The 25,919-nt window shown below is 43.5% G+C and overlaps 1 protein-coding gene across 2 annotated transcripts; it reads right to left on the bottom strand.

Moving 5' to 3' along the window:
- Window positions 1-878: 878 nt before the first annotated feature.
- Window positions 879-21,663, bottom strand: ZSCAN30 (zinc finger and SCAN domain containing 30). 2 transcript variants are annotated; one of them, XM_043444321.1, is made up of 6 exons: window positions 20,672-21,663; window positions 10,526-11,032; window positions 10,117-10,255; window positions 3,074-3,775; window positions 2,288-2,395; window positions 879-2,091 (listed from the first exon to the last, which is right to left on the bottom strand). In XM_043444321.1, exons 2-6 carry the CDS (start codon window positions 10,931-10,933, stop codon window positions 2,003-2,005), a joined length of 1,446 nt encoding a protein of 481 aa, XP_043300256.1. In that variant the 5' UTR covers window positions 10,934-11,032; window positions 20,672-21,663; the 3' UTR covers window positions 879-2,002. The 2 variants fall into 2 exon arrangements, with proteins under 2 accessions (XP_043300256.1, XP_043300255.1); XM_043444320.1 differs by lacking the exon at window positions 879-2,091 and having other exon boundaries at window positions 2,256-3,775; window positions 20,672-21,658.
- Window positions 21,664-25,919: the final 4,256 nt, after the last annotated feature.

Genomic DNA, 25,919 nt, shown 5'->3' with positions numbered 1-25,919 from the left:
GAACTCATCTGGAGAGCATTTCTGCAAAGTCAAGAGGGAGGGTGAGTAGACAGACCCACCCCCTGCTTTCTGACCGGCCAGAACCAGACACTGCTGCTCAGTAACTTTATCATTCACAGCTGTCTCCTTGGCAGGCACCATGATGGTGGATCTAGAGGGTCATGGGGCTTTCCTTCACGTGATTCTATTAAGGACCTGCTGCGGGGGTGGGGGGGTTTGGCATTCTCCCAGACTCTTGCTCCTAAGAGGGGTGGGGAAGTGTCCTGATTCTGGTGGATGCAGGGCATGTGTGTTCACAGAGGGGACTTGTTCTGATTCCCATGTTCTTTCAACCACAGTGCAGCCCCAGATGTCCCCTCAATTTTGTGGCTTCACCTGGTGAACTGCATCCCCAGGGAGTAGCTAGCATCTCAGACACGTTTTGGCCATGGAGTCAAAGCTGAGATCACCAGCTCCCAGCCTTCCACAGCTCCTTCCCCTGTTCCCCCAACATGTCTCCACTTGTCTTATTGTGCTTATTAATGAGTGATCATTTTCAAAGCAAAACTTAAAACTCAAATTTTATTACAAGATATCTTGCATTACATTCTCATGCTAAATAGTTGAAGTATAACAACAAGGTCCTACTGTATAGTACAGGGAACTATATTCAATATCCTGAGATAAATCATAATGGAAATGAGTATTTTAAAGAATATGTAGATACATAACTGAATCACTGCTGTACCGCAGAAACTAACAATATTGTAAATCAACTACCAAAAATTTTTTAATGAACAGTTGAAGTATATATTCAAAAGTATAAATGTTAAAAATCAGTTACTAAGAATGATTCACCAGACAAGATTATTACCAAGAAAAAACATATATGTGTGTATATTATATATATTAGGGTTGGTACGTTAAAAAAATGAATAGAAAGTACTCTAAAATGTTAACTGTTTCTATGGATGATGGGATTCTGGGTGATTTATACTCTCTCATTTTCTGTACTATCAAGATTTACACTTCACAATCAGGAAAAAATATTCAATGGTATTAAAAACATGAAAAACATGAAATCATTTGTCACCTACAGGAAAAGGCAGCTCTGTCCATCTGAAAAATCTTTTTCGGTATCTGACTGACCTCACTAGTAATCCTATGGCCTCAGGACACAAAGGCTGTCCCCCCAGTCCCACCTCCCCTGTTACCCACAACAACTTTGATCACTATGTCTTCAGAAGTGACAGCATCAGGAACGGAAATTGGGGTATCCTAGAAGAGGACTCAGACTTTCTCTTAGGGATTAACTGTCCTCAACAATTACTGGTAAGTTAATTAAAACTGACAAAAATTAGCGAAGTAGAGTTTTGAGGAATCTGAGAGTGTAATTCAACAAATAGTCATTGCCCTCAAGTAGCTTAGCATCTATGAGTCCAATGAAGAGGAGGGCAAGCAGCGAATGAGACAGAGTGGAGCCTGGGAAGACCTCCTACTCCCATGTTCCTGTCAGCTTCTCGTTTCTGAGCCCCAGGGTCATGGGACACAAACACTCCAGTCCACACTGTCCCTCTAGCATCCAAAATGTACTCCTTCCTTGATGTACAAACGTGTCTTTTTCATGCATCACAGCCAAGTCTCCCATCACACAAATTCTCTGAGTACTTCAAGAGATTGGGATTGGCCACCCAACTCAGTGACTAAATAGGAAGCGAGGAACCAACACCTCTCCTGGCTTCTGAACCAGGGGCCACAAGAACAAATTGTTGCCAGAGAGAAGTGTCAGAAGAAGGGATGGCTCCAGATCCTCTTTTCATGCCATCAAGCATGAGATAACCTCTGCGTGTAACATTCTCTTCCTTCTCACTTTGTTCTGGCTGACCTCTACCCACCTTTTATGTCTTAGCTGAGACTTCATCACATCCAGGAAGACTTTGGTGACTCATGGACGAGGTTAGGTATCCCCTGCCATCCATGCATTTCAACAGAATCATACATGCACACACACATATCTACATACTCACATATATGAATATGTGTGTATATGTATTTCTGAATATGCATATGCATATAAGGGATTCCTTGGTGGCTCAATGGTAAAGAATCTGCCTGCAATGCAGAAGCCACAGGAGATGCAGGTTAGATCTTTGGGTTGGGAAGATCCCCTGGAGAAGGAAATAGCAAACCCACTCCAGTATTCTTGCCTGGAGAATCCCATGGACAGAGGAGTTTAGGGTCGCAAAGAGTCAGATATAACTGAAGCAACTGAGCATGCATGCATGCATATATATATAAAAAAACTCACTAGCCCTTAACTCAAGATGCAATGGCCGTGTCTGCCACTGATGAATGACACATACCAGGTGCTCAGTAAATAAGCAGACCTCAACTGACCTCAGCAGGAAGGCCAGGGCTGAGGAGAGAACGGACATGGGAGGAGAATGAGTCATCATTCCCCAGGTACTACTAAACTGATCCAGGGCATAATTCAACATTTCATAACCTCACAATGCAACATTGCAGAGAACTGGATAATTCTCAGCATGTGACTTCACCTGCCAAATACAAATGCTCTTGCCTGGGCAGGGATCCTTGCTATTGGAGACATCACCTCCTAGACCATCTTAAAAGGAGCTCTCTCAGGATCTCTTCCCTAACCCCAGATTTACTGTCACAATAAATTTAAAAAAAGTACCCATTCAACACTTCAACAAACAGCCTTCTGTGGATCTACTCTTAGGACAGTTCATTGCACCGGAAGGACAAGAATTCTGCTCTCAGAAAACCTTTATCTTCTGTGGAGTCTCACCCCCAAAGTGAATTCCTAGCATTTCACAATTGTACAACTCTTACCCAAAGAGTTACACTCTGGTGTGAGTTCTCTGATGCTGCATGAGGCCTGATCTATGCCTAAAGGTTTTCCTACATTCACTGCATTCATAAGGCTTTTCCCCACTGTGGATCCTCTGATGCTGGGTGAGGGCTGAGCTTTGATTGAAGGATTTTCCACATGCATTACATTCATAAGGTTTCTCTCCAGTGTGAATTCGTTGATGTTCAATAAGGATAGAGCTTCTACTGAAAGCCTTACCACATTCAGTACATTCATAGCCTTTGTCTCCAGTGTGAATCTTCTTATGCTGAATAAGGGCTGAGCTCCGGCTGAAAGCTCTCCCACATTCACTGCATCCATAAGGCTTCTCTCCAGTGTGAATTCTCCGATGCCGGATGAGCTCTGAGCTGCCCCTGAAGGCTTTTCCACATTCACAACATCCATAGGGTTTCTCACCACTATGAATTCTCCGATGTCTAACAAGGTCTGAGCTCAGACTAAAGGCTTTGCTACAATCTTGACATGCATAAGGTCTCTCTCCAGTATGAATTCTCTGATGTCTAATCAGCTTTGAGCTCTGGCAAAAGGCTTTCCCGCAGTCCAAGCACTCATAGAGCTTACCCCCAGCGAGAATTCTCGGTTGTGTTTTAGCGTTTGAGTTCAGGCTGAGACTTCCTATACTTTCATTACATTCCAGGAGACTCTTTTCTGTGGAGATTTTCTTGGTGAAACTTGCCAGGCTAAAATGTTTTTCCTGGTAAGGGAATTGACTCAGTTTGTTCCCAGAAGCACTACCTTTCAGTTTCTCAAAATTGTCCAGACCTCCCAGAGCTTCTTCAACTATCTGTCCTGAAGGAGTTTCCCCAGGGAGTCGTCTTGGAGGTATTGTGATTGCTGATGCAACACATTCAATAATTTCTTGCTTTGCTGTCAATACTCTGTCAGCCACAAGTTTGCCATCTAAAAATGTGAATAGAAAATGCAAGTGTCATTTGCTTCCCATGCTGGAAGAAAAAACTTACTATAATGAGAATAGAAAAGAAATCAAGTGAAATAGGTGTTTACCTATTAGAAAGAAAACTCTTAAAAATTAGCTTCCAAATCTAGAATTAAGAGAAGTGACTTGGGGTAGTGAGAGGTGCCCACCCCCAGAGAGTACTATAGACTAGAATGAGAGTCAGCCTGGGAAAGGAGAGAGAGTGAACAGCAAAAGACATTAGCTAAAGGAGATGGTGGTAAACAGGAGTAGCCATGAGAGAGCAGGAAGCTGGGAGACAGTCCTGGGTTAGAGGAGAAGGTGTGTTTTTAGGTAATGAGGGAAAGGAAAAGAGGAGATAGGAACAACGAGGCTAAAGAAAGATGTCTGAGTCTTGAATTTAGTCCTTGTAGAAAAACAGGGGAGCAGAAGATACAGTTAGAAAACACTTCAAGGTTTAGAACTGAACAGAGGTAGGTGGTGCAAGGGCTTCCCAGGTGGCGCTAGTGGTAAAGAACCCACCAGCCAATGCAGGAGACGTGTGTTCGATCTCTGGGTTGGGAAGATCTCCTGGAGGACAACATGGCAACCCACTCCAGTATTCGTGCCTGAAGAATCCCATGGACTGAGGGCCACAGTCCATAGAGTCTCAAAGAGTCAGACATGACTGAATCAACTTAGCACGCATGCACACAGGTGGTACAAAGATAAACAGCAGATTCTGGCAAGTTCTTGGTTGATCAAATAATTACAAGCAAATAGAATACAATATGCAGAGCATAATAAAAGGAATTCTGTGAATTCCTGACTCATTCAGGGTCTGGTGGGAGTCTTCCATGTTCACTTTTTTATTGATAAATGGTCAAAGATGGTTGGAAAGGAGAGGCAGATATGACTGCCTGGTGCCAAACCTTCAGCTCACACAACACGCCCCTCTCTTTTCTAGATTTCTAGTAACTCAAAACAGGAGGCTACTAAATGATGGCTAAGGTAACTTGAATTATTTTGCATGGAGAAAATCTGAAAAACTGTTAAGTTACTTCCACCTCCTCAAAGTCCTCTAAACTTATACGCATTCTACAGGTCAGGAAATGAAGACTCAGAGGCTATATCATTGATATGTCTTGTTGCTGTTGTTTAGTCGCTAAGTTGTGTCTGACTCTTTGCAACCCCATGGACTGTAGCCCACCAGGCTCTTCTGTCCATGGGATTATTGGAGTGGGTTGACATTTCCTTCTCCAGGGGATCTTCCTGACCCAGGGATGGAACCCAGGTCTCCTTCTTGGCAGGCAGGTTCTTTATCACTGATCCACCAAGGAAGTTATATGATGTAAGGTCATAGAATAAATAATTGGTAGAGTTAGGTTTCAACCAAAATCTTCACATCAAGGTTTGCAGTTTTCCCTCCATATCATTTGCCTTCCTTATTGGAAGGAAGCATGGCTATAATTGCACTGAGGGAAAAAAAATTTTTTTAACATTTTTGTTTTATTTTTGTAAAAAAGCATGTTTTTATATGAAAATAAATACCTTTTCTGATATTATTGTAGTTTATGATACTTCAAACACAACAATAAAGTCTCACAATGATTATCTGACCAAAGCAGAGGGCTATCCAGCTTCTCTTTCCCTCACTCCTTACCATAAATCACAGATGGATGACACTGCCTCTTAGATTAGGATGGAACACTCAAATTCACACTGTTCTTGGATCTTAGCCAGAAACTTAAATTAATCAAGCCTGTGCTTGTTCAAAAAGGGAAAAATTATAAATAAAAGCATAATATATAAAAAGGGCTGAAGAATAATAAGCACCAACTTGGTTAAAGTCAGAGAAGTAGCAACCCAAAAGAAATTTTCTGAAAGTAGTAAATAGATCAAGTTATTAAAGAGTATAAAGTGGCAATAAAATTTTGTAGGGACAAAATTAGGGCTGTGAACATTAAAACAGCTACATAATTTACAGGATTTAAAATATCTCTTACTCCTTGGAAGGAAAGTTATGACCAACCTTGACAGCATATTAAAAAGCAGAGACATTACTTTGCTAACAAAGATCCATCTAGTCAAGGCTATGGTTTTTCCAGCAATCATGTATGGATGTGAGAGTTGGACTATAAAGAAAGCTGAGCGCTGAAGAATTGATGCTTTTGAACTGTGGTTTTGGAGAAGACTCTTGAGAGTCCTGTGGGCTGCAAGGAGATCCAACCAGTGCATCCTAAAGGAAATCAGTCCTGAATATTCATTGGAAGGACTGATGTTGAAGCTGAAACTTCAATCCTTTGGCCACCTGATGAAAAGAGTTAACTCATTTGAAAAGACCCTGGTCCCGGGAAAGATTGAAGGTGGAAGGAGAAGGTGACAGAGAATGAGATGGTTGCATGGCATCACTGACTCAACGGACATGAATTTGAGTAAACTCTGGGAGTTGGTGATGGACAGGGAGGCCTGGCATGCTGAAGTCCATGGGGTCGCAGAGAGTCAGACACAACTGAGAGACTGAACTGAACTGAACTGAAAATACCTCTTCAAATTCTGTAATTACATGAAGTCAAATCATGAGACCAGTGAAAAATCCTGACCTTAGATGTATAGATCAGGAAAATATCAAGATTTTTATTCTTTCAACTATATATGTTTATTATATAAAAATATTAGGATAAACAGTTAACTAGAATAATTTATGGAAATGAGATTAAAAGTAGAATAACAAATGACTACTTGAATATTTAGAAATATTCGTACAAAAATAAGCCAAATAATCTAATTAATATCTCCAAAGAATGAATGATAATTCACAACCAAGCCCAAAGTCCAGAGGCTGGAGGGCAGAGTACAAATTATAGGAGGCACTCTGGAAGAGAAATAAGCCATAGGTTTCCCTGTAGAAAAGCTCTTCTATATAACATCCCCTCACCCCACCCCACTACTTCCCTACCTTCCAATACCCTATATGGTCTACACTCCTCTTACTGAGGACTCAGCCTTAACTGCACAGGGTAATACTATAAAGGTGATGCCCCATTGCCCACCCGAATCACCTTCACCAGTATGGTGCCTCCTTCCCTCAGCTGTTACACCTGTTGGTTCCTAATGACCTACAGCTGCCCCCTTCTCTGGAGACCTTCCCTGGCAGATGAAAGCCATCCAGCCTAGGAAATCACTCCACCCTCACCGCCCTCCACCCCAACTCAAAAAGGGACAACTCAGCAGTACAATTATGCTCCAGGGGGGATCCCTCCAAAGCCCCATCACATGGATTAAGCCAAGGCTAGGTTTCTTGATCTTGTCCCTTCCTAACCCTACCTCTCTCACTCCATCCAGAGTTCTCCTAAAGAGCATGTTCTCAGCAAACCACCTGCACTCAAATCTCCAACTCAGACTTTTCTTCTTGCAAGACATACTATCAGGCTAGTGAAGAAGCTACAGGAAAATTATATTATATATATTATATAACGAAGGGTGTAAGGTTGTAAAAATGACGTGGTGACTCTTACAATCCTGTCAGAGTGGATTCCTCCAATGATTTAAACCTCAGGACCTAGGTGAAAGACAGGAAATGACCCACATTAATACTTCAGAAGTGGAGGTGAAACCCTCATGACTAAAAGAGAGATCAGCATAACGAGATACATCGGGAATCCAGTAAAGACCATTCAAGGCCATATACTTAGGGACCAGGCATAAATGGAGGATGAGGAAGGCTGGAAGATGGAATTATTGTGGCTATAAGTTGATTGCATCAACAACGTAATACCACTGTGAAAGAGCAAACGATAAAAAGATGCAAAGTGCAACAAATAAGAGAGGTGTGAATCTACCTTATAAATTAATCAGATCTTCATTAGAGTATTTTATTTTTTTATCCCTGTAGTTCAAATGAATGTGCAGAACCTGAAGCATGTCCAGGGGAATGAGCAGAGAGATGGAACACAGAATCAGGGGCAGTGAGACACTTAGTTAAAACAAAGTTAAAGGGCAGTGTGCTCATTGCCTTCAAGAATAGGTTGTGTTTTATGAGGACTCTGCTGAACAAATAAAATGGAATTAACTTAAAGTTGGAAGTAGTTCATATCGAGCCAGAGAAGAAGTTTAAGATTGGTTTAGTTGGCTGGTCTGCCTGCCATAACACAATACCATACACTGGATGGCTTAAACAACAGAAACTTACTTTCTCACAGTTCTGGAGGTTGGAAGTTCAAAATCAATGTGTTGACAGGTTTTTTTTCAGGTCCACCTCTCCGTGATTTGCAGTGGCTTTCTTTCCACTGTGTCCTTAAACGGTTGTCCCTCAATCTGTGTTACGTCCCAATCTCCTCTTCTTATAAGGACACCGTCATATTGGATTAGGGATCACCCTAACAATCCCAAGTTAATTTATTTACTTCTTTAAAGGCTCTATCTCAAACACAGTCATATTCTGAGATACTGGAGGCTAGGGCTTCAACACAGAAATTGGGGATGGGGGTACATAATTCAGCTCACAACAAATATCAGAATGAAAAAACCAAGAAGGACTTAAAAAATTACAAGACAGTCTCATTCCTCAAGACCTTAAAATAGAAATAATCTACTCTAACTGATTTAGATATTTACCTACCTTAAGGCAGAGGACTCGAGGAGATGATTTTTAAAATCCACTTGAATGCAGTTCCTGCTGGATGCAGAAGATGGTTCACTTGGCAAATGATGTGTGGGGGAGCTGGAAGGGAGTTTCCCAGGAGGTCTCAATGTACAGATGCATGGATTCCTTTGGTGAATTGCCAGAATCTGAGAGCTAGCCCTTGACCTTGTGGCCTCATAAACCTAACTTTATCATCATACAAAGAATAGATTTACTTCTTGGGGTCAACTCTCATTAGCCAAACTCATGAAACTGAGCAGTAAAACCACAATAAGAATGAATGAATAATGTAACTGCCACACAGACCAGACTAGACTAGTGCACTTTTTTATTATAGCTAAGTCTCATGGGAACTTAATAAGATTGTTTGGTAAAGATGAAATCGGAAGGGTAGGTGGGTCTAACAAACTTGTTAATGAAAACAAATTAATAAGCCTGATGTATGTGCTGCCCATAGGGATGACTTTGCCAATAACATAATCAAAGTCCTCTGGTCAGCTTCAAATCCACCCTTCAATGCCCTGCCTGTGACACACTTTGCCCGAGCTGGCTGACATGATGTGGGCTTTAACAGTAGAGGGGGCCAAACGTTCTGGTGTGATCTCTTTTTTTCCCCTGCAATGTGCAGGGCACCATCCCTCAGGGTGCCTTTCCAGCAAGTTCCATGTCATGACACCTCCCCATGGGGGGCTCCTGGCAGCCAAGAGGGTGGCTTCTCAGTGAATTCTGCCCCCCTAGAACACAACACTCTCCCCCAACCCTGTCCTCAAACCCCAAAGAGCAGTTTCCCAGCAAGCCTGCCAGCAAGCACTTCCAGGAACATCTCAGTGGGCCGCAGCTGTGTCCTCTTCAACAAGGCTGGACCTCAGCTCTGCAAGGGGAGGGAGAGGATGTGGCACCCTCGTGCAGACTGGTTCCTTTCTGGGGTGCTCTACCTCAATCCTGGAGACTCCCTACATGTGTTATTTCTGTATGCTTAATGGGGTTTTAAAAACTAACTAGTAATTAATCCCCTGGCATAGTTAATAATTCTTAATGCTAAACTTTCCCTGTTCAAGCTACTATGTAATTTCTCTTACTGATACATTATTCCTCTTCATCTTAGGGATTACCTTGACAGTAGGACCATAATATTTAAAAAACAGAATACTGGCCTTTGAATATTATGGGTATTATTAGAGAATTTTATTAGAGACTTTAATTCTTTCTAAGTTTCATTTTTTTTTTTAAATTTATTTTAATATATTTTTTACTATGCTGGGTCTTCACGGCTGTATGTAGGCTTTCTCTAGTTGTGGTGAGAGGGGGCTACTCTCCAGTTGCAGTGCACAGGCTTCTTATTGGGGTGGTTCTCACGTGGTGAAGCATGGGCTTCAGTAGTTGTGGCAGACTGCTTTAGCTGAGGCAGGCGGCATCTTCCCTGACCAGGGATGGAACCCGTGTCCTCAGCATTAGCAGACAAATTCTTAACCACTGGACCACCTGGGAAGTGCTGAGACCTTAATTCTTAAACCAGAATTAGAAATTATGTTGGAATTTCAGATTCTAGGCAGAGCCAAAGGAAGAATATTTCCAGGTAAGGAGACTTTTCCACAACATTCAATGACAGTCACAAGCAGCAGTCATTACAAAAATGCCCCATGCCACGCCTTTAAACCTTCACCTCCATCCTCAACCACACATGGACTGCGGGCTCCTCACCTCTCTCACAGAAAGCCTGGCACTCCTGAATCTCATTCTTGCCCTGCTTTTCCAAGGGCTGGAGCTGGATACTCGGTGACTTCAGCGCTCCCACAGACGTCATTTCCTTCCAGGTCATTCCCTGGCCATGAGCTGTGTCCTAGGAGTAATCAAGTACCAACACTATGATTCTGAGGACACATAAGAGGAAAACCCCTAGAATAACGGGGCAGGCCAGCCAGAGTCAGAAACTCAATCAAATGATTAGATAGAGAATAATAAGGCTAAAAGCTCTAGTGACTTGATCCTAGTGGACAAATAATAAGCCAAAAGGCAAAAATGTTTATCATTCTCTGGTAGCCCAGTCAAGTCACTCAGAGTAGCTTTCTCGTTAACCTACAATTAAACAAGCCAACAAAACACCCCTCACCTGCTGCCTTGGCTCGGCGAGCTCCTTCTCCAGCTCCTCGAGCATCTCCACGGCATCCTCTCCACTCTCTGGTCGGTTCTCTCGGAAAAAGGCCTGCAGCTCCTCGGGCAGGATGGCCAGGAACTGCTCCAGCACCAGCAGCTCCAGGATCTGCTCCTTGCTGAGCACCTCGGGCCTCAGCCACTGACAGCAAAGCTCGCGGAGCCGGCCCAGGGCCTCCCGGGGCCCCGCGGAGTCAGAGTAGCCAAACCGCCTGAACTGCTGGCGGAAGGCCTCCTGGCTACAGGCACTTCCCTGACGGCCAAAGTCCTGCCCCCAAACACAGTTTTCTTCTTTGACCTTCACCATGATGAGTCTTTCCTGCCCTTTTGGAGCACAGTAGGCCAAGGCTGCAGACTTCCCTGCCATTCTGGGCAGAGACAGCCTGAAGAGGCTGCCTAGCCGAAGCGGTGAGCAGATGGAGGTCTGTCTGAGATTTCTTCTGAGTTCTGATGCTCCAGGGAGCTCCTGAGGTGGACGAAGCTCATGTCACACAGGGGAAAAAAAATGTGTTTAGGATATAAATTCAGCTGTTTGAAGACCAGGTGCCACAGAGCATAGCACTTTAAAGAATACTGACGAGACGGGAACTTTCATATAAATGATACATTCAGGGATGATTCAGGATTTTTCTCAGGAGGTGAAACAGAAAATGTTAAGTATCACTGAAATAAATTCAACTTTTGGTGACCATGTTAGAGACAACATTGAGGACAGTAAGTAGTGCTCATAGATCATGGAAAGCAGGAAAAACACTCTAGTGTATTATTACTTCTCAGAATAACAAGCACCATTTTACTGAGCACCTACTAGATGCCAAGCACCTGCTAGATACTTAACATAAATTTAATATAACTTCCCTAAGAATTCTGTAAGGACAATCATAATTGTGCCCATTTTCCAAATAAGGCTGCTGAGAATCATAAGGGTACCCAAGACACACAGCCAGTAAGCAGCACAACTGTACTCAGCAACCAGAGTATTTATTAACTCTTTCTATTAAGCCATGGGGTCTCCCCAAAAAGGGGCTTCCTGAGTGGCTCAGTGGTAAAGAATCTGCTCGCCAATGCAGAAGACTTGGGTTCAATCCTTGCATCGGGAAAATCCTCTGGAGAAGGAAATGGTAACCCACTCCACTTATTCTTACCTGGGAAATCCCACAGACAGGCGCCTGGCGGGCTACAATCCATGGGGTCACAAAGAATTGGATGAGACTGAACAACAACTCCCCAAAGAAGGGAATCTTCACTTAATAAACCTACCTTGGGTCAGGCACTTTACAAATACACTTTTATCAGGAAGTGTAAATAACACTAATAGGTATGCATTATCATCCCCACTTTACAGATGAGAACTGAGGTTCTCGAAAGCTAAGTAATTTGCCCAAGGTCCCAAACTGGTATACAGCAAAGTCAAGACATGAACCTAGGAACAGCCCAACTCTGATGCACTGGCTTTTTAAAATTACAGAATGGGTTAATGCCCAGGACAATCTAGGTTGATACTGTAAATTAAGAAAGAGGGTGAAACTGTTAAGGAAAGGTCATGGAGAATGGCCACGGTGATGTACAGAAAAGGAAGGTTTATTACTGACTTTAAGTCACAAGGTTCTGAGATAGCACAAAGAAAAGAGGAATGGATTCCTTCATCCATTATCTCAACAATACTTGACCTATATGCTAGGCAGTGTACTGATCAGGATTCTCAGGGTATGAAGGTCTGTTTTCAAGGACTCCCAGTTTAGTACAGGAAAGTGACAGACAAACACAGTGCAATACATCCAAGGATCAAGAGAGGAGGACAAGGGAGCCCGGAAAGATGACCAAGACCAGGAAGAACTGCCTGCCTGGGGGAATCATCTCAGCATAGCCTGATATGTGTGAGCTGGGTAAAGCTGTAGAGAAAAGTCATTCAGGCAAGCAGTGGGTGTAAGAGGATGTGGCGCATTGAGGAAACTGCGGAAAGGCCAGGCTCAGCACGCTGTGGCTCGGAATCAACCATGGAGCACAGACCTCAGGGCAGACTTGTTCAGTCAGAATCTCCATGGGTGGGACTCCAATAAGTGCCATAGATGCTTCTGATGTGCAGCCAGGGTAAAAAGTCCTCGATCAGAGCCTGGGCAGAAGTAAGGAATAGTGAGAGAGGAGAGACCTCAACAAAGAGAAATCTAGGGATATTTTTCTTAATTTTGTGGTATTTGGAAAATATTAAATATATTTCTTTAGTTCTTCTTACAACTGACATTTAAGAAATTCCATGACAATGCACAAATACTATGCCTCACCAACTTGTCCTTCACTGGGTAGCTGAAGCATTGTCACTGTTCCTTTTCCATTTCCTTCACAGGTCCACCCTCCTCTACATTAGAGATCCACAGGTCAGACCTAAGCCCCACCAGTGCTCTCAGTCTCTCCCAGGCAATATCATCCTTACCTTCATTTACCATCCACCTCTAGTCTAGGCTTCCCATCTGAGCTCCAGTTCTATTTGCCTATTGTGACTCACATCCATCATAAATCCTCTTGGATTTCTCACAAGGACCTCAAACTCAGCACATCCATGATCAACTGATGATTCCTCTCACCCCAACCTGCTCCTCTCTCAGGAAGATCCCCCTCAGGAAGCAGGAACAACCATCTGGCTGTACTGCGGAAACAAGGAAGCATGCCTAAACATTCTTCCTATATTTAATTCAAATTCAGTCCTATTGATTTTATTTCCTATCTCCAGAATCTACCTTTCCCCATCACTACCAGCACCACCTTCATTCCGGCCACTATCCTTGTCACACTGTACGAGAACCCAGTCTGTTTCTAATGTAACCACAGTGACTTCTTCAAGTTGCAGATCAGATCCTGCTCCCCCGACTAGTTTTAAAAAAGCAAAAACAAAAACAATGGATAATCAACAAGTACCCACTGTAATGCACAGAGAACTCTGCTCAATATTCTATAATAATTTAAATGGGAAAAGAATCTGAAATACAACACAAACACATGTAACTGAATCACCTAGTTGTATACCTGAAACTAACACAAGACTGTTAATCAACTACATATACATGCTTGGTCACTCAGTCCTGTCTGAGCCTTTGTGACCCCATGGACTGTAGCCCACCAGGCTCGTCAGTCTATGAGATTCTCCAGGCAAGAATACTGGAGTGGGTAGCCATGCCCTTCTCCAGGGGAATCTTCCTGACCCAGGGGTCACACCCAAGTCTCCTGCATTGCAGGCAGATTCTTTACTATCTGAGCCACCAGGGAAGCCCACTATGGTGGTGGTGGTTTAGTTGCTAAGTCGTGTCCAACTCTTGCGATCCCATGGACTATAGCCCACCAGGCTCGTCAGTCTATGAGATTCTCCAAGCAAGAATACTAGAGTGGGTTGCCATTTCCTTCTCCAGAGGATCTCCCTGACCCAGGAATAAAACCCAGGCCTCCTGCATTGCAGGCAGATTCTTTACCGATTGAGTTATGAGGGAAGTCCTATGTCAAATATACTCCAATATAAAATAAAAATTAAAGACAAAAAACTCCAAAGCCCTTTAGCCAAGGTAAACCTGTCTTTGATCGCACTCATGTCACTTTACAGATTCCTGGGCCATACCCCAGCCTGAGCCAGAACCTCATCGTAGGTGGGGTTTTAGATCTGTAAAACAATCTGCAAGCAATTCGGATGCCTAGGCAGGCTTGAGAACCCTGGACCAGTCAGGAAGTCATGAAAGAAAATCATGTTCCTTTCCCTCAGAGCACTTCTCTCATTTTGTCAGTATATATATAGCCCCAACCATGAACAAGGATTCAATTAAAGATTTACATAAAGGCCTTACAGATAGCATTGGTTCCACCCATCAGAGCAAGACCCAGATTTTCCCATAGCCAGTCCCTCCCATCAAGAAGCTTCCACAATCCTCTTATCCTTATCCATCAGAGGACAGAAAAAATGAAAACCACATCACAGAAAACTAACCAAACTGATTACATGGACCACAGCCTTGTCTAACTCAATGAAACTATGAGCCATGCCATGCAGGGCCACCCAAGATGGACGGGTCACGGTGGAGAGGTCTGACAAAATGTGGTCCACTGAAGAAAGGAATGGCAAACCACTTCAGTATTCTTGCCTTTGAGAACCCCATGAACAGAATGAAAAGGCAAAAAGATTTGACACTGACAGATGACCTCCCTAGGTCAGTAGGTGTCTAATATGATACTGGAGAAAAGTGGAGAAGTAGCTCCAGAAAGAATGAAGAGGCTGAGCCAAAGCAAAAACAACACCCAGTTGTGGATGTGACTGGTGATGGAAGTAAAGTCCGATACTATAAAGAACAATATTGCATAGGAACCTGCAATTTTAGGTTCATGAATCAAGGTAAATTGGAAGTGGTCAAAGCGGAGATGGCAAGAGTGAATGTTGCCATTTTAGGAATTGGTGAACAAAAATGGACCGGAATGGAGGAATTTAATTCAGATGACCATTACATCTACTACTATGGGCAAGAATCCCTTAGAAGAAATGGAGTAGCCCTCCTAGTCAACAGGAATCCAAAATGCAGTATTTGAGTGCAATCTCAAAAATGACAGAATGATCTCTCTTCATTTCCAAGGCAAACCATTCAATATCACAGTTATCCAAGTCTATGACCCAGCCACTAATGCCAAAGACGCTGAAGCTGAATGGTTCTATGAAGATCTAAAAAACCTTCTAGAACTAACCAAAAAAAAAAAAAAAAGATGTCCTTTTCATCATAGGGGACTAGAATGCAAAAGTAGGAAGTCAAGAGATACCTGGAGTAACAGGCAAGTTTGGCCTTGGAGTACAAAATGAAGCAGGGCAAAGGCTAACAGAGTTTTGCCAAGAGAATGCACTAGTCTTAGCAAACACCCTCTTCCAACAATGCAAGAAACAATTCTACACATGGACATCACCAGATGGTCAATACTGAAATCAGATTGCTTATATTCTTCGCGCCAAAGATGGAGAAGCTCTACACAGTCAGCAAAAACAAGACTGGGAACTGACTGTGGCTCAGATCATGAACTCCTTATTGCCAAATTCAGACTTAAATTGAAGAAAGTAGGGAAAACCACTAGACCATTCAGGTATGACCTAAATCAAATCCTTTACAATATTACAGTGGAAGTGACAAATAGATTCAAGGATTAGATCTGACAGACAGAGTGCCTGAAGAACTATGGACGGAGGTTTGTGACACTGTACAGGAGGCAGCGATCAAGATCATACTCAAGAAAACAAAATGCAAAAAGGCAAAACGGTTGCTCAAGGAGGACTTGTAAACAGCTGAGCAAAGAAGAGAAGCAAAAAGCAAAGAAAAAAAGGAAAGGTATGCCCATCTGAATGCAGAGTTCCAAAGAATAACAAGGAGAGATAAGACAGCCTTCCTAAGTGACCAATGCAAAGAAATAGAGGAAAACAATAGAATGGGAAAGACTAGAGACTTCAAGAAAATTAGAGATACCAAGGGAACATTTCATGCAAAGATGGGCACAATAAAGGACAGAAATGGTATGGACCTATCAGAAGCAGAAGATATTAAGAAGAGGCGGCAAGAATACACAGAACTATATGAGAAAGATCTTAATGACTCAGATAACCATGATGATGTGATAACTCACCTACAGCCAGACATCCTGGAATGCAAAGTTGGAATGCAAAGATGGAATTCCAGCTGAGCTCTTTCAAATTCTAAAAGATGATGCTGTGAAAGTGCTGCACTCAATATGCAAGCAAATTTGGAAAACTCAACATGGCCACAGGACTGGAAAAGGTCAGTTTTCATTCCAATCCCAAAGAATGTTCAAGCTACTGCACAACTGCACTCATCTTACACGCTAGCAAAGTAATGCTCAAAATTCCCGAGACTAGGCTTCAACAGTATGTGAACCAAGAAATTCCAGATGTTCAAGCTGGATTTAGAAAAGGCAGAGGAAGCAGAGATCCAATTGCCAACATCAGCTGGATCATAGAAAAAGCAGGAGAATTCCATAAATACATCTATTTCTGCTTCATTTACTACACCAAAGTCTTTGACTATGTGGATCACAACAAACTGTGGAAAATTCTTAATGAGATGGGAATACCAGACCACCTGACCTGCCTCCTAAGAAATCTGTATCCAGGTCAAGAAGCAACAGTTAAAACCGGACATGGAGCAACAGACTGGTTTTGAATTAGGAAAGGAGTATGTCAAGACCATATACTGTCACTCTGCTTATTTACCTTATATGCAGAGTACATCATCTGAAATGCTGGACTGGATGAAGCACAACCTGGAATCAAGATTGCCAGGAGAAATATCAAACTCAGATATGCAAATGACACCACACTTATGGTAGAAAGTGAAGGGAAACTAAAGAACCTCTTGATGAAAGTGAAAGAGGAGAGTGAAAATGATGGCTTAAAACTCAACATTCAAAAAAGTAAGATCATGGCATCCGGTCCCATCACTTCATGGCAAACAGATGGGGAACACATGTAAATCCATGGCTGATTCATGTCAATGTATGGCAAAAACCACTACAACATTGTAAAGTAATTAGCCTCCAACTAATAAAAATAATTGGGAAAAAATAAAAAACGCTTGCTCCTTGGAAGAAAGATTATGACCCACCTAGACAGCAAATTAAAAAGTAGAGACATTACTTTGTCAACAAAGGTCCATGTAGTCAAAGCTATGGTTTTTCCAGTGGTCATGTATGGATGTGAGAGTTGGACCATAAAGAAAGCTGAGAGCCAAAGAATTGATGCTTTTGAACTGTGGTGTCGGAGAAGACTCTTGAGAGTCACTTGGACAGCAAGGAGATCAAGCCAGTCAATCCTCAAGAAAATCAGTCCTGAATATTCATTGGAAGGACTGATGTTGAAGCTGAAGCTCTAGTACTTTGGCCACCTGATGCAAAGAACTGACTCATTTGAAAAGACCCTGATGCTGGGAAAGACTGAAGGCAGAAGGGAATAACAGAGGATGAGATGGTTGGATGACATCACCGACTCAATGGACTTGAGTTTGAGTGAGCTCTGGGAGTTGGTGATGGACAGGGAGCTTGGCGTGTCGCAGCCCATGGGGTTGCAGAGTCAGACACGACTGAGGGACTGAATTGAACTGATACTTCAGTGGATTATTTGAGTAATACCCACATGTGTGTGCTCAGTTGCTTCGGTCATGTTCAACTCTTTGCGACCCCACGGACTGTATCCTGCCAGGCTCCTTTGCTATGCCCTCCTTCAGGGGATCTTCCAGACCCAGGGATTGAAGTGGCATCTCCTGCATTTCCTTCACTGCAGGTGGATTCTTTACTGCTGAGCCACCAGGGAAGCTCAAGCAATACCTGTCGTCCTCCACAATAAGATTATAAGCCACATCAAGATCTTTGCTCCCACTGTGTCTCCATCACCCAATCCAATGTGTGGTATATAGTAGGTGTTACATATATAAAAGTGTCACTACAGTTAAGAAAGGAGAGTTTAAAACAGGCAGTGGTCAACATTGTTAAATGCCTAATTAGGTCTGAAAAAGTCCCCATTTCTCATACCGCAGGGAGATGACTTAGCTCACGGGAAAAGCACCAGCTTTGGAATCAGGTGACCCCACAATGTGGAATCATAATGCAGCCTCTTACAAGCTATGTGACATTAGTCGCCAACTAAACCTTTCTGAGATTCCATTTCTTCTTCATTAAAAATGGAGTCAACAATGCTTTCATCACAGAGTTATTACAGGAATTGGAAATAACATAGACTATTTAGAGTTCTGCTTGGTATATTAAGCATTTTTTTTATTCTGGTGCTTTGACATCTAGGGCCTTTTCAACACTGGAGGGACTGCCCTTTCCAGGGCTGGCAGATTCCAAGAGATAGCAAACTTGCTGCAGGTATGCCTTTTACATACCAAGCAACCAATACAGAGCCCCACACACCCACCACCTCCTCCTGGGGGCTTTCTCATCCAGAGTCACCATTCCCCGGCCCTAATCACCCCAGGACCAGGTATCAGACAATCAGGGCAACCCCTATGCCTCAGAGCCCTGTCCCTACTTTGAAATTATTCAAAGTAGCCAATCCTAAACCTGATGACCTTGCCCTGTTTCTTATCACACAAGACACAATAAAGGCTCCTGCCCACTTTCTGCTTGTATCACCTCCTAACTGACCCTGGTGCTTCCCCAAGTGGCTCTGTGGGCCAGGCATGCCCCTGCTCCTTTGGGATCTGTAACAGACTACCTTATCACACCAATCATCTCCTGATCTGTTGACCTCCCCATAACTAAATAATAAAAGTTGCGTTTTAAAACACTTGGCCCAGAGCAGATTCTCAACACATTGTGCATACAGCACTCAACATAGTGAATACGCAGCAGGACCATGCGCCCTATTTTTCATAAGGGAGATGCAAATTTCACGTCAGAAGGCATGGGTTACAGAATAGGCTTTATTGGGGAAACTTACCGAGTGGTGAGTAAAAAGAGCACATGTCCCCTGACTCCCCCATTATCCCATAGAAAGGAATTCCAGTGTTGTTGTTTTTTTTCCTCTCCTTTCGTTTTGGGCTTTTGTTTTTTGTGTGTGTGTTTTCTCGGCTGTATGCAGCACGCAGGGTTTGAGTTCCCTGACCAGGGATCCAACCCATGCCCCCTGCACTGACCCGCCAGGGAATTTACGAAGGTAATTCAAGGGAGTGCTCCTTCTACAATCTTACAGTGTAAATATGAGAAAGCAGCCTTGTCAGCAAGGGGCGTAAGTCGACTGCGTTGGACCAGAAGTGTGAATTTAAGTGACAGCTGTTTATGGAGTTGTCTAAGGGACCTGGTTACAGGTCGGAAGCACCTCTGGGAGATGAGATCCTGGTCTCAGGTAGCTCTTAGTCCAAGAAACCCAAGGAAGTCCAGGGCACTTTTGGACATTCTTGCTTACTGCAGTATAAAGTATCTACCTTGTCTGCTTAAACTGTAACAGAAAACACTAATTGAGCTTTCACTGTAGTGTCCAGCATCAGCTACCTGTTCTAAGTGTCTTCATTCATTTCATCTTTATAGCACCCTATATTCTAAAGTTTTACAGAAGAAAAACAGAGAAGTTATGTATTTTGTCTCAGGTCACAAGGCTAGTTAGTAGTCTGGATTGTTTTGAAACCAAATGGTCTGAGTCCAGAGTCCATACTCTTAGATGGGTACCCTGCTGAACTGCCCTTTGACATCTGCCTTCTCCACTAAACCAACTGCACTTTTGAGGAGAGCCTGTGTTTTCATGCAATTCTCTAACAATACTTACTGAGTTTCTACTTTGTGCAGGCACTGTGCTAGGCACTGAGCAAAGAGTTATAAACAAGACAATGTCCTTGCATTGTGGTTGTTGAGTTGCTAAGTCGTGTCAGACTTTTACAACTCCTGTGACCACCCCCACCCCCACCAAGGACTGTAGCCCGCCAGGCTCCTCTATCCATGGGTTTTCCTTCTCCAGGGGATCTTCCCAAGCCAGGGATGGAACCAGCGTCTCTTGCACCTCATGCATTGGCAGATGGAGTCCTTACCACTGCCCCACCTGGGACTTAAAGACAGTAGGGAAAGGCAGATGTTAAAAAAAGAAGGGGAAAAAAAAAAAGAGCACCTAATTACCTGAGGTAATCGTTAAAGAACTACAAGGGGGAGAGTAGAAAGTGCTCTGAGAGTGGCTGGTTTAAAAAAAAAAAAAATCTAACCTATAAATCTAACCTAGACTGGGGAAGTCAAGAAGGACTGCTGAGATAGGACACAAGAACAAACTCTGGGCGAGTGAAATGGGAGGAAGGATTCCATCTGTGTCCCTGCGACTCCTCCGTCAGCGGCCAGGCACACAGAAAGCGCCCAGTTAGTGCTCGCGGAGTCCGGGGATGCAAAGGTGGGTGGATGAACCGCAAGCGGACAAACCCATGAAAGAATGGACCGACGGACGGATGAGCCGACGGACCGAAGGGCGGGCGGCCAGACGGTACGGTTGAGGGGCGGCCACTTGGTAGAACCGCAAGGTCTGCCTGGGGCCTAGGCAGGCCGAGGCCGGACAGCAGCGGTTTGGGAAGCACCCGGGGCCGCGGGGCCGCACCACCTCACTCACCCTTAGCTCCGCGGGCGGCGGGGAGTGACCTCAGGTGAGGGGCAGAATGACCTCGGGCGGCGCGCGCCGGAAGTGGGGGGCGGCGCGCCCCTCTAGGCCGCCCGGAGGACTGCAGCTCTGTGGCGGGCGCGCGGCGGGGTTCAGAGGACCATTCGAGGGGATCGGGGAGAAGGAGCGGGTCTCTGGGTGGGACCTAGTGGGTACCGCCCCAGGTCGAAAACGGTTGACGGGAGACTGTAAGAGGAAAATAGAGATAGAAATAGCGATAGAGCTTAGTGCAGCATCAAGGAGCTAAAAACAGAACCGACCATCTGTAAATCTGGGGCAGAGGACCAGATCACATTCGCACACCGCGCACGCTGTCTGCAAGGACAGTTCTCGAAGCTACAGGGCGGAGAGTAGGGGAAGGGGTCTTACCCCAGCGTGGCGAGAGTGTAAAGTGCAGAGCCACCCCACCGTCGACTACAAGGGCGTGGGGATCTGGGACCCAGCAGTAGAAGGTCAATAATTTTCTCAAAGACCGCGGTACTCAAGCTGAGCCTTGCCGCCGACGGAGTAAAATGGAGATTTAGGAGTACAGTGTTTCCTACCAGGTAGGGAGCGGCAGGAGCGAGAGCACAGCGACGTTCCCAGCTCAAGGCCCGCTGGGGAATTAGACCAGCATCTTGGTTGGCCGGATCCTAGGCTAAGGGATGGGTTGGGATCAGGTTTGGAGGATTTCAAATGCCCTGCTAAGGAATCAGGAATGCATTTAGTTAGCGGTGCAGGCCAATTACGTGTGACATGACCAGAATTGTAATTCTGCGGCAGTATCTGACAGTGCTTTGGCGACAGGATTAAAGGACAAAAGAGATGAAAGAGGACAGACCGTTAAAAATGTAAACTTAGCAAGATTTGCGAGTATCTGAAAATATGACTAAAGATAGGGAAGAGACATACCAAGGGAGATCTTGTGGGAAAAGAAACAAGGAATTATAAAATACTAGTATCTGAGGGAAGGAAAGGGTAGAGCTGGTAGAGATGAGGAGCTTCTCAGAGAAGCTGGGCCCAGCTAGTTCAAACATCATAAAAGCCAGGAGAGCTCTCAGGAGAGGGAACAAATGACTAGGAGATGCTGCAGAGAGCTGGAGAAGGTGCTTACTAAGGTGATGCTAGAATTAAGGCAAAGGGGGAAGAAGGGCCAGAGAGGTGTTACCTGTGTAACTTGCCTGGGGTTAGAAGTGTAAGGTAAGGCCCTGAGAATAGATAATAATTCCTTTCGAGAAATGTGATAATGCAGGAAGGAAAAAGAGAGGAAACTCGTTTGTTGAGGCAACAGGATTGTAAGGAGTTTGTTTTCTAAGGAGATTACAGACCTAATTATATTTGTAGAATAAAGGTAAAGAGTGAGTGGGGAGAAAAATTGAAGATAGAATAGAGGAATAGTTGATGGGGAGAGAATAAGACCGGATAGGTCTCAGGAAGTAAGATGAAACACTATAATTATAAAATGGTACATTTAGTCTATATTGTCATGCTCTGAATGTAGACCAACCAAGTAGTATCAATAGGTGATACTCATTTTACAAGTAAATAAGTGCACTGTTTACTGAATTGTCACAAACTGAACACACTTGTGTTACTAGCACTCAGATAAAGAAACAGTATTATCTATCCTCAGAAGTGCCTACTGCAGTCTCCTCAAGCCACTACCCTCCCCTGGCCCTTAAAGATAGAAACTACCCTGGAGGAGGGCATGGCAACCCACTCCAGTATTCTTGGCTGGAGAATCCCCATGGACTGTAGCCTGCCAGGCTCCTCTGTCCATGGGGTCACAAAGAGTCGGATACGATTGAGCAACAGCATAGCATACATACACTAAACCCTTAACATGATAGGTTAGTCTTGCCTATTTTTGTAGTTTTATAAATGGAACTCAGTATGCACTCTCTTAATTCAGCCTTCATTCAACACTGTGTGAAATTCATATTGCTTTCTGTAGATGTACACTGTACAATTCTCATTTCTAGTTAGAATATATTATGTGACTATGCCAATACTCAGACATTCTATTATTGGTGAACATTATTGAGAGTGAAGTATTTAACTCTCTAAATACATTATTTTTGGATGTTAAGCTAACCTTGTATTACTAAGATAAATTCCACTTGATCGTGATGTATAATTTTTTAATATATTAATGGATTTAATTTACTCATTTTGATTGAGAATATTTGTGTCCATATTGTTAGAGATATTCGTCTGTAGTTTTCTTTTCCTGTGATATCTTTGTCTCACTTTGGTATCAGAGTAATTAGTGGCCCCTTTTATTTTCTGGGAGAGATTGTGAAGGATTAATATTCACTTCCCTGATAGCTCAGTTGGTAAAGAATCCACCTGCAATGCAGGAGACCCTGGTTCTATTTCTGGGTCGGGAAGATCCGCTGGACAAGGGATAGGCTACCCACTCCAGTATTCTTGGGTTTCCCTTATGGCTCAGCTGGTAAAGAATCCACCTGCAATGCAGGAGACCCTGGTTCGATCCCTGGGTTGGGAAGATCCCCTGGAGAAGGGAAAGGCTACCCATTCCAGTGTTCTGGCCTGGAGAATTCCATGGACTGTATAGCTGTGGGGCCCCAAAGACTTGGATGTGACTTTCACTTTCAATATTCTTAAACTGTTTGATAGATTTCGCTAGTGATGCAATCTGGGCCTGTGCTTTTCCTTGTTAGAAAAATTTTTATTATGAACTCAATTTCTTTACTTTTCATACACTTATTTTTATTTCTTTTTCAGTCAGTTTTAGTAATTTGTATAATTCTAAGTAATATGTCCATTTCACTTATGTTGTATAATGTGTTTGCATAAAGTTGTTTATAATAATCCCTATGCTCTTTTAAATTTTTTTTGGGTTGGTAGTGATGTCCCCTCTTCTTGGCTTTTGTTAATCTTTTTTTTCTTTAGTTGGTCCAGTAAAGGCTAACTATATACTAACAAAAATACCAATTTTTGTTGGTATTTTCAAAGAACAAAATTTTGGAATTTACCGGGGGGTGGCAGGTAGCGGCCTGCACCGGGTCTTAGTTGTGGCACACAGGCTCTTTGATGGAGTGGGATCTTTCAGTTACGGGACGTGGGATCTAGTTCCCTGACCAGGGATAGGACTTGGGCTCTCTGCTTTGGCAGTGCAGAGTCTTAACCACTGAACCATTTGGAAAGTCCCTTGGTTTGATTTTTTTTTTCTGCTTTCAGTTTTATTAATTACTACTTGACTCATTACTTCCTTCCTTCTGCTTCTTTTGGCTGTTAAGTTTGCTTTACATTTTCAAGTTTCTCAAGATGGAAACTTAGATTACTGCTACGAGGTTTTCTTTTCTAATATAGGCATTTCAAAGCTAAAAAAATTTCCTCTTAGGCACTGCTGTAGCTACACCATACAAAATTTTAAATATGGCATTTCATTTTCATTCAGTATAAAACATAATTTCTCTTGTGATTTCTTTGAATTATAGGCTATTTAGATATGGGTTGTTTAATTTCCAAATATCTTAGAGTTTCCAAATTACTCTGTCGCTTGAAATGCCCTTTGGGTCAGTGGAAGTGAAGAGAAGTAAGTCACTCAGTAAGGACACACCGACTCTTTGCGAGTCCATGGACTATATAGTCCATGGAATTCTCCAGGCCAGAATACTGGACTGGGTAGCCTTTCCCTTCTCCAGGGGATCTTCCAACCCAGGGACCAAACCCAGGTCTCCTGCATTGTGGGTGTATTCTTTACCAGCTGAACCACGAGAGAAGCCCAAGAATACTGGAGTGGGGAGCCTATCTCTTCTCCAGCAGATCTTCCCAACCTAGGAATCGAACAGGGGTCTCCTGCATTGTAGGCAGACTCTTTACCAGCTGAGCTATCAGGGAATCTTTACCAGCTGAGCTACTGGGCCAGTGGAATCCCTATCAACTGCAATCTCTGGGCCACATAGGTCCCATTGGCCTCGGAGCTGCTCTCAGTTGAGGTGGCCTTGGTGTCTCAACCCTCAGTAGTGGACCCACCCCTGGGTGGGGCATTCCATTGTCTGGGCATTCCATTGTCTGTGTGTAGAATCCAAATAGAATTGTCTGTGTGCATTCCATTGTCTGTGTGTAGAATCCCAATAGAATCCCAAAAGTCTGACAGTCTTTATTTTGTCCTGTCTCTGTCAAATTTAGTCCAAGCTGGCAGTGTTTCTGGTGAGAATCATATTGGTCTTCTGTGGATATCAGAGGGATGCACACAACTGGATACCAGGCTCTTCCATGGATCCTTCCTATGGATAAACCCCTTTCTATTCCTGTTTTCTGTTGAGATGGTTGATTGGGTCCATGAATCACCCATCTAACCTCTTCACCAAAAGGTTGTCCAGCTACACCAATGGCCTTGTCTCCGGAGCATGCTATCTGTGTAGGCTGAGAATCTTCCAAATCTTTGAGTACTGACTCCTTTTCGATTTATCTCTTTCCTCTCATATTTTTACTGTAATCAGCAAGGGGAAATCATCCAGCTATACTTTACACCTTTTGCTCGATAATATCCTCAGTTAACTACCCAAGCTCATCATTTACAAGTTCTATTTTCTGTCCAACAGCAGAATATGATTCAGTCAAGTTCCTGCTACTTTATAAAAAGTATCACCTTTTTCTCCAGCTTCCAATAATGTTTTCTTCATTTCTAAGATGTCACCATAAGTTTTTATGTTTGTTTGTTTTGGGGTGTTTTGTTGTGTTTTTTTTGGCCATGCCACATGGCTTGTGAGATCTTAGTTCCCAGACCAGGGATTGAACCCCAGGCCCCAGCTGTGAAAGAGCCAAGTCCTAACAGATGGATCACCAGAGAATTTGCCCCCACCAGAAGTATTTTTAATGCTCATTATTTCTAGCAAAATTCTATTCATGACAATATATGTATTCTCTAAGATGACAGAGGATTCCACTTCTGAGCTTTTCATTTCTTTCTGAGCTCTTGCCAGAGTCACTTTTAACGTCCATATTTCTACCAACAATCTCTATAGGGAGAGAACGCCAAGGACTGGGACTTCCCTGGCCATCTCCTGGTTGACTCTGCACTTCCACTGCAGGGGGCATGGCTTCCATTCCTGGTCAGGGGACTAAAATCCCGAATGTTGCATGGCATGGCCAAGGAATGCCAGCCACCACCTGAAGTGAGGAGACTGGGGTGGAATCAGTCCTTCCCTAGGGCCTTCAGAGGATCATGGCCCTTGCTAACACCTTTGAT

Source organism: Cervus canadensis, chromosome 23 (genome assembly GCF_019320065.1).
Source record: "Cervus canadensis isolate Bull #8, Minnesota chromosome 23, ASM1932006v1, whole genome shotgun sequence".
Classification (NCBI taxonomy): Eukaryota; Metazoa; Chordata; class Mammalia; order Artiodactyla; family Cervidae; genus Cervus; species Cervus canadensis.
This window is presented reverse-complemented; position numbering and strand designations above follow the sequence as displayed.

Coding starts and splice junctions, on each gene's coding strand:
- ZSCAN30 (XM_043444320.1), bottom strand. CDS start 10,933: ATGGCAGGGAAGTCTGCAGCCTTGGCCTACTGTGCTCCAAAAGGGCAG. Junction 10,256..10,525: donor TCGCCGAGCCAAGGCAGCAG/GTGAGGGGTGTT, acceptor GATTACTCCTAG/GACACAGCTCATGGCCAGGG. Junction 3,776..10,116: donor CCAGGCTTTCTGTGAGAGAG/GTGAGGAGCCCG, acceptor TCACATTTTTAG/ATGGCAAACTTGTGGCTGAC.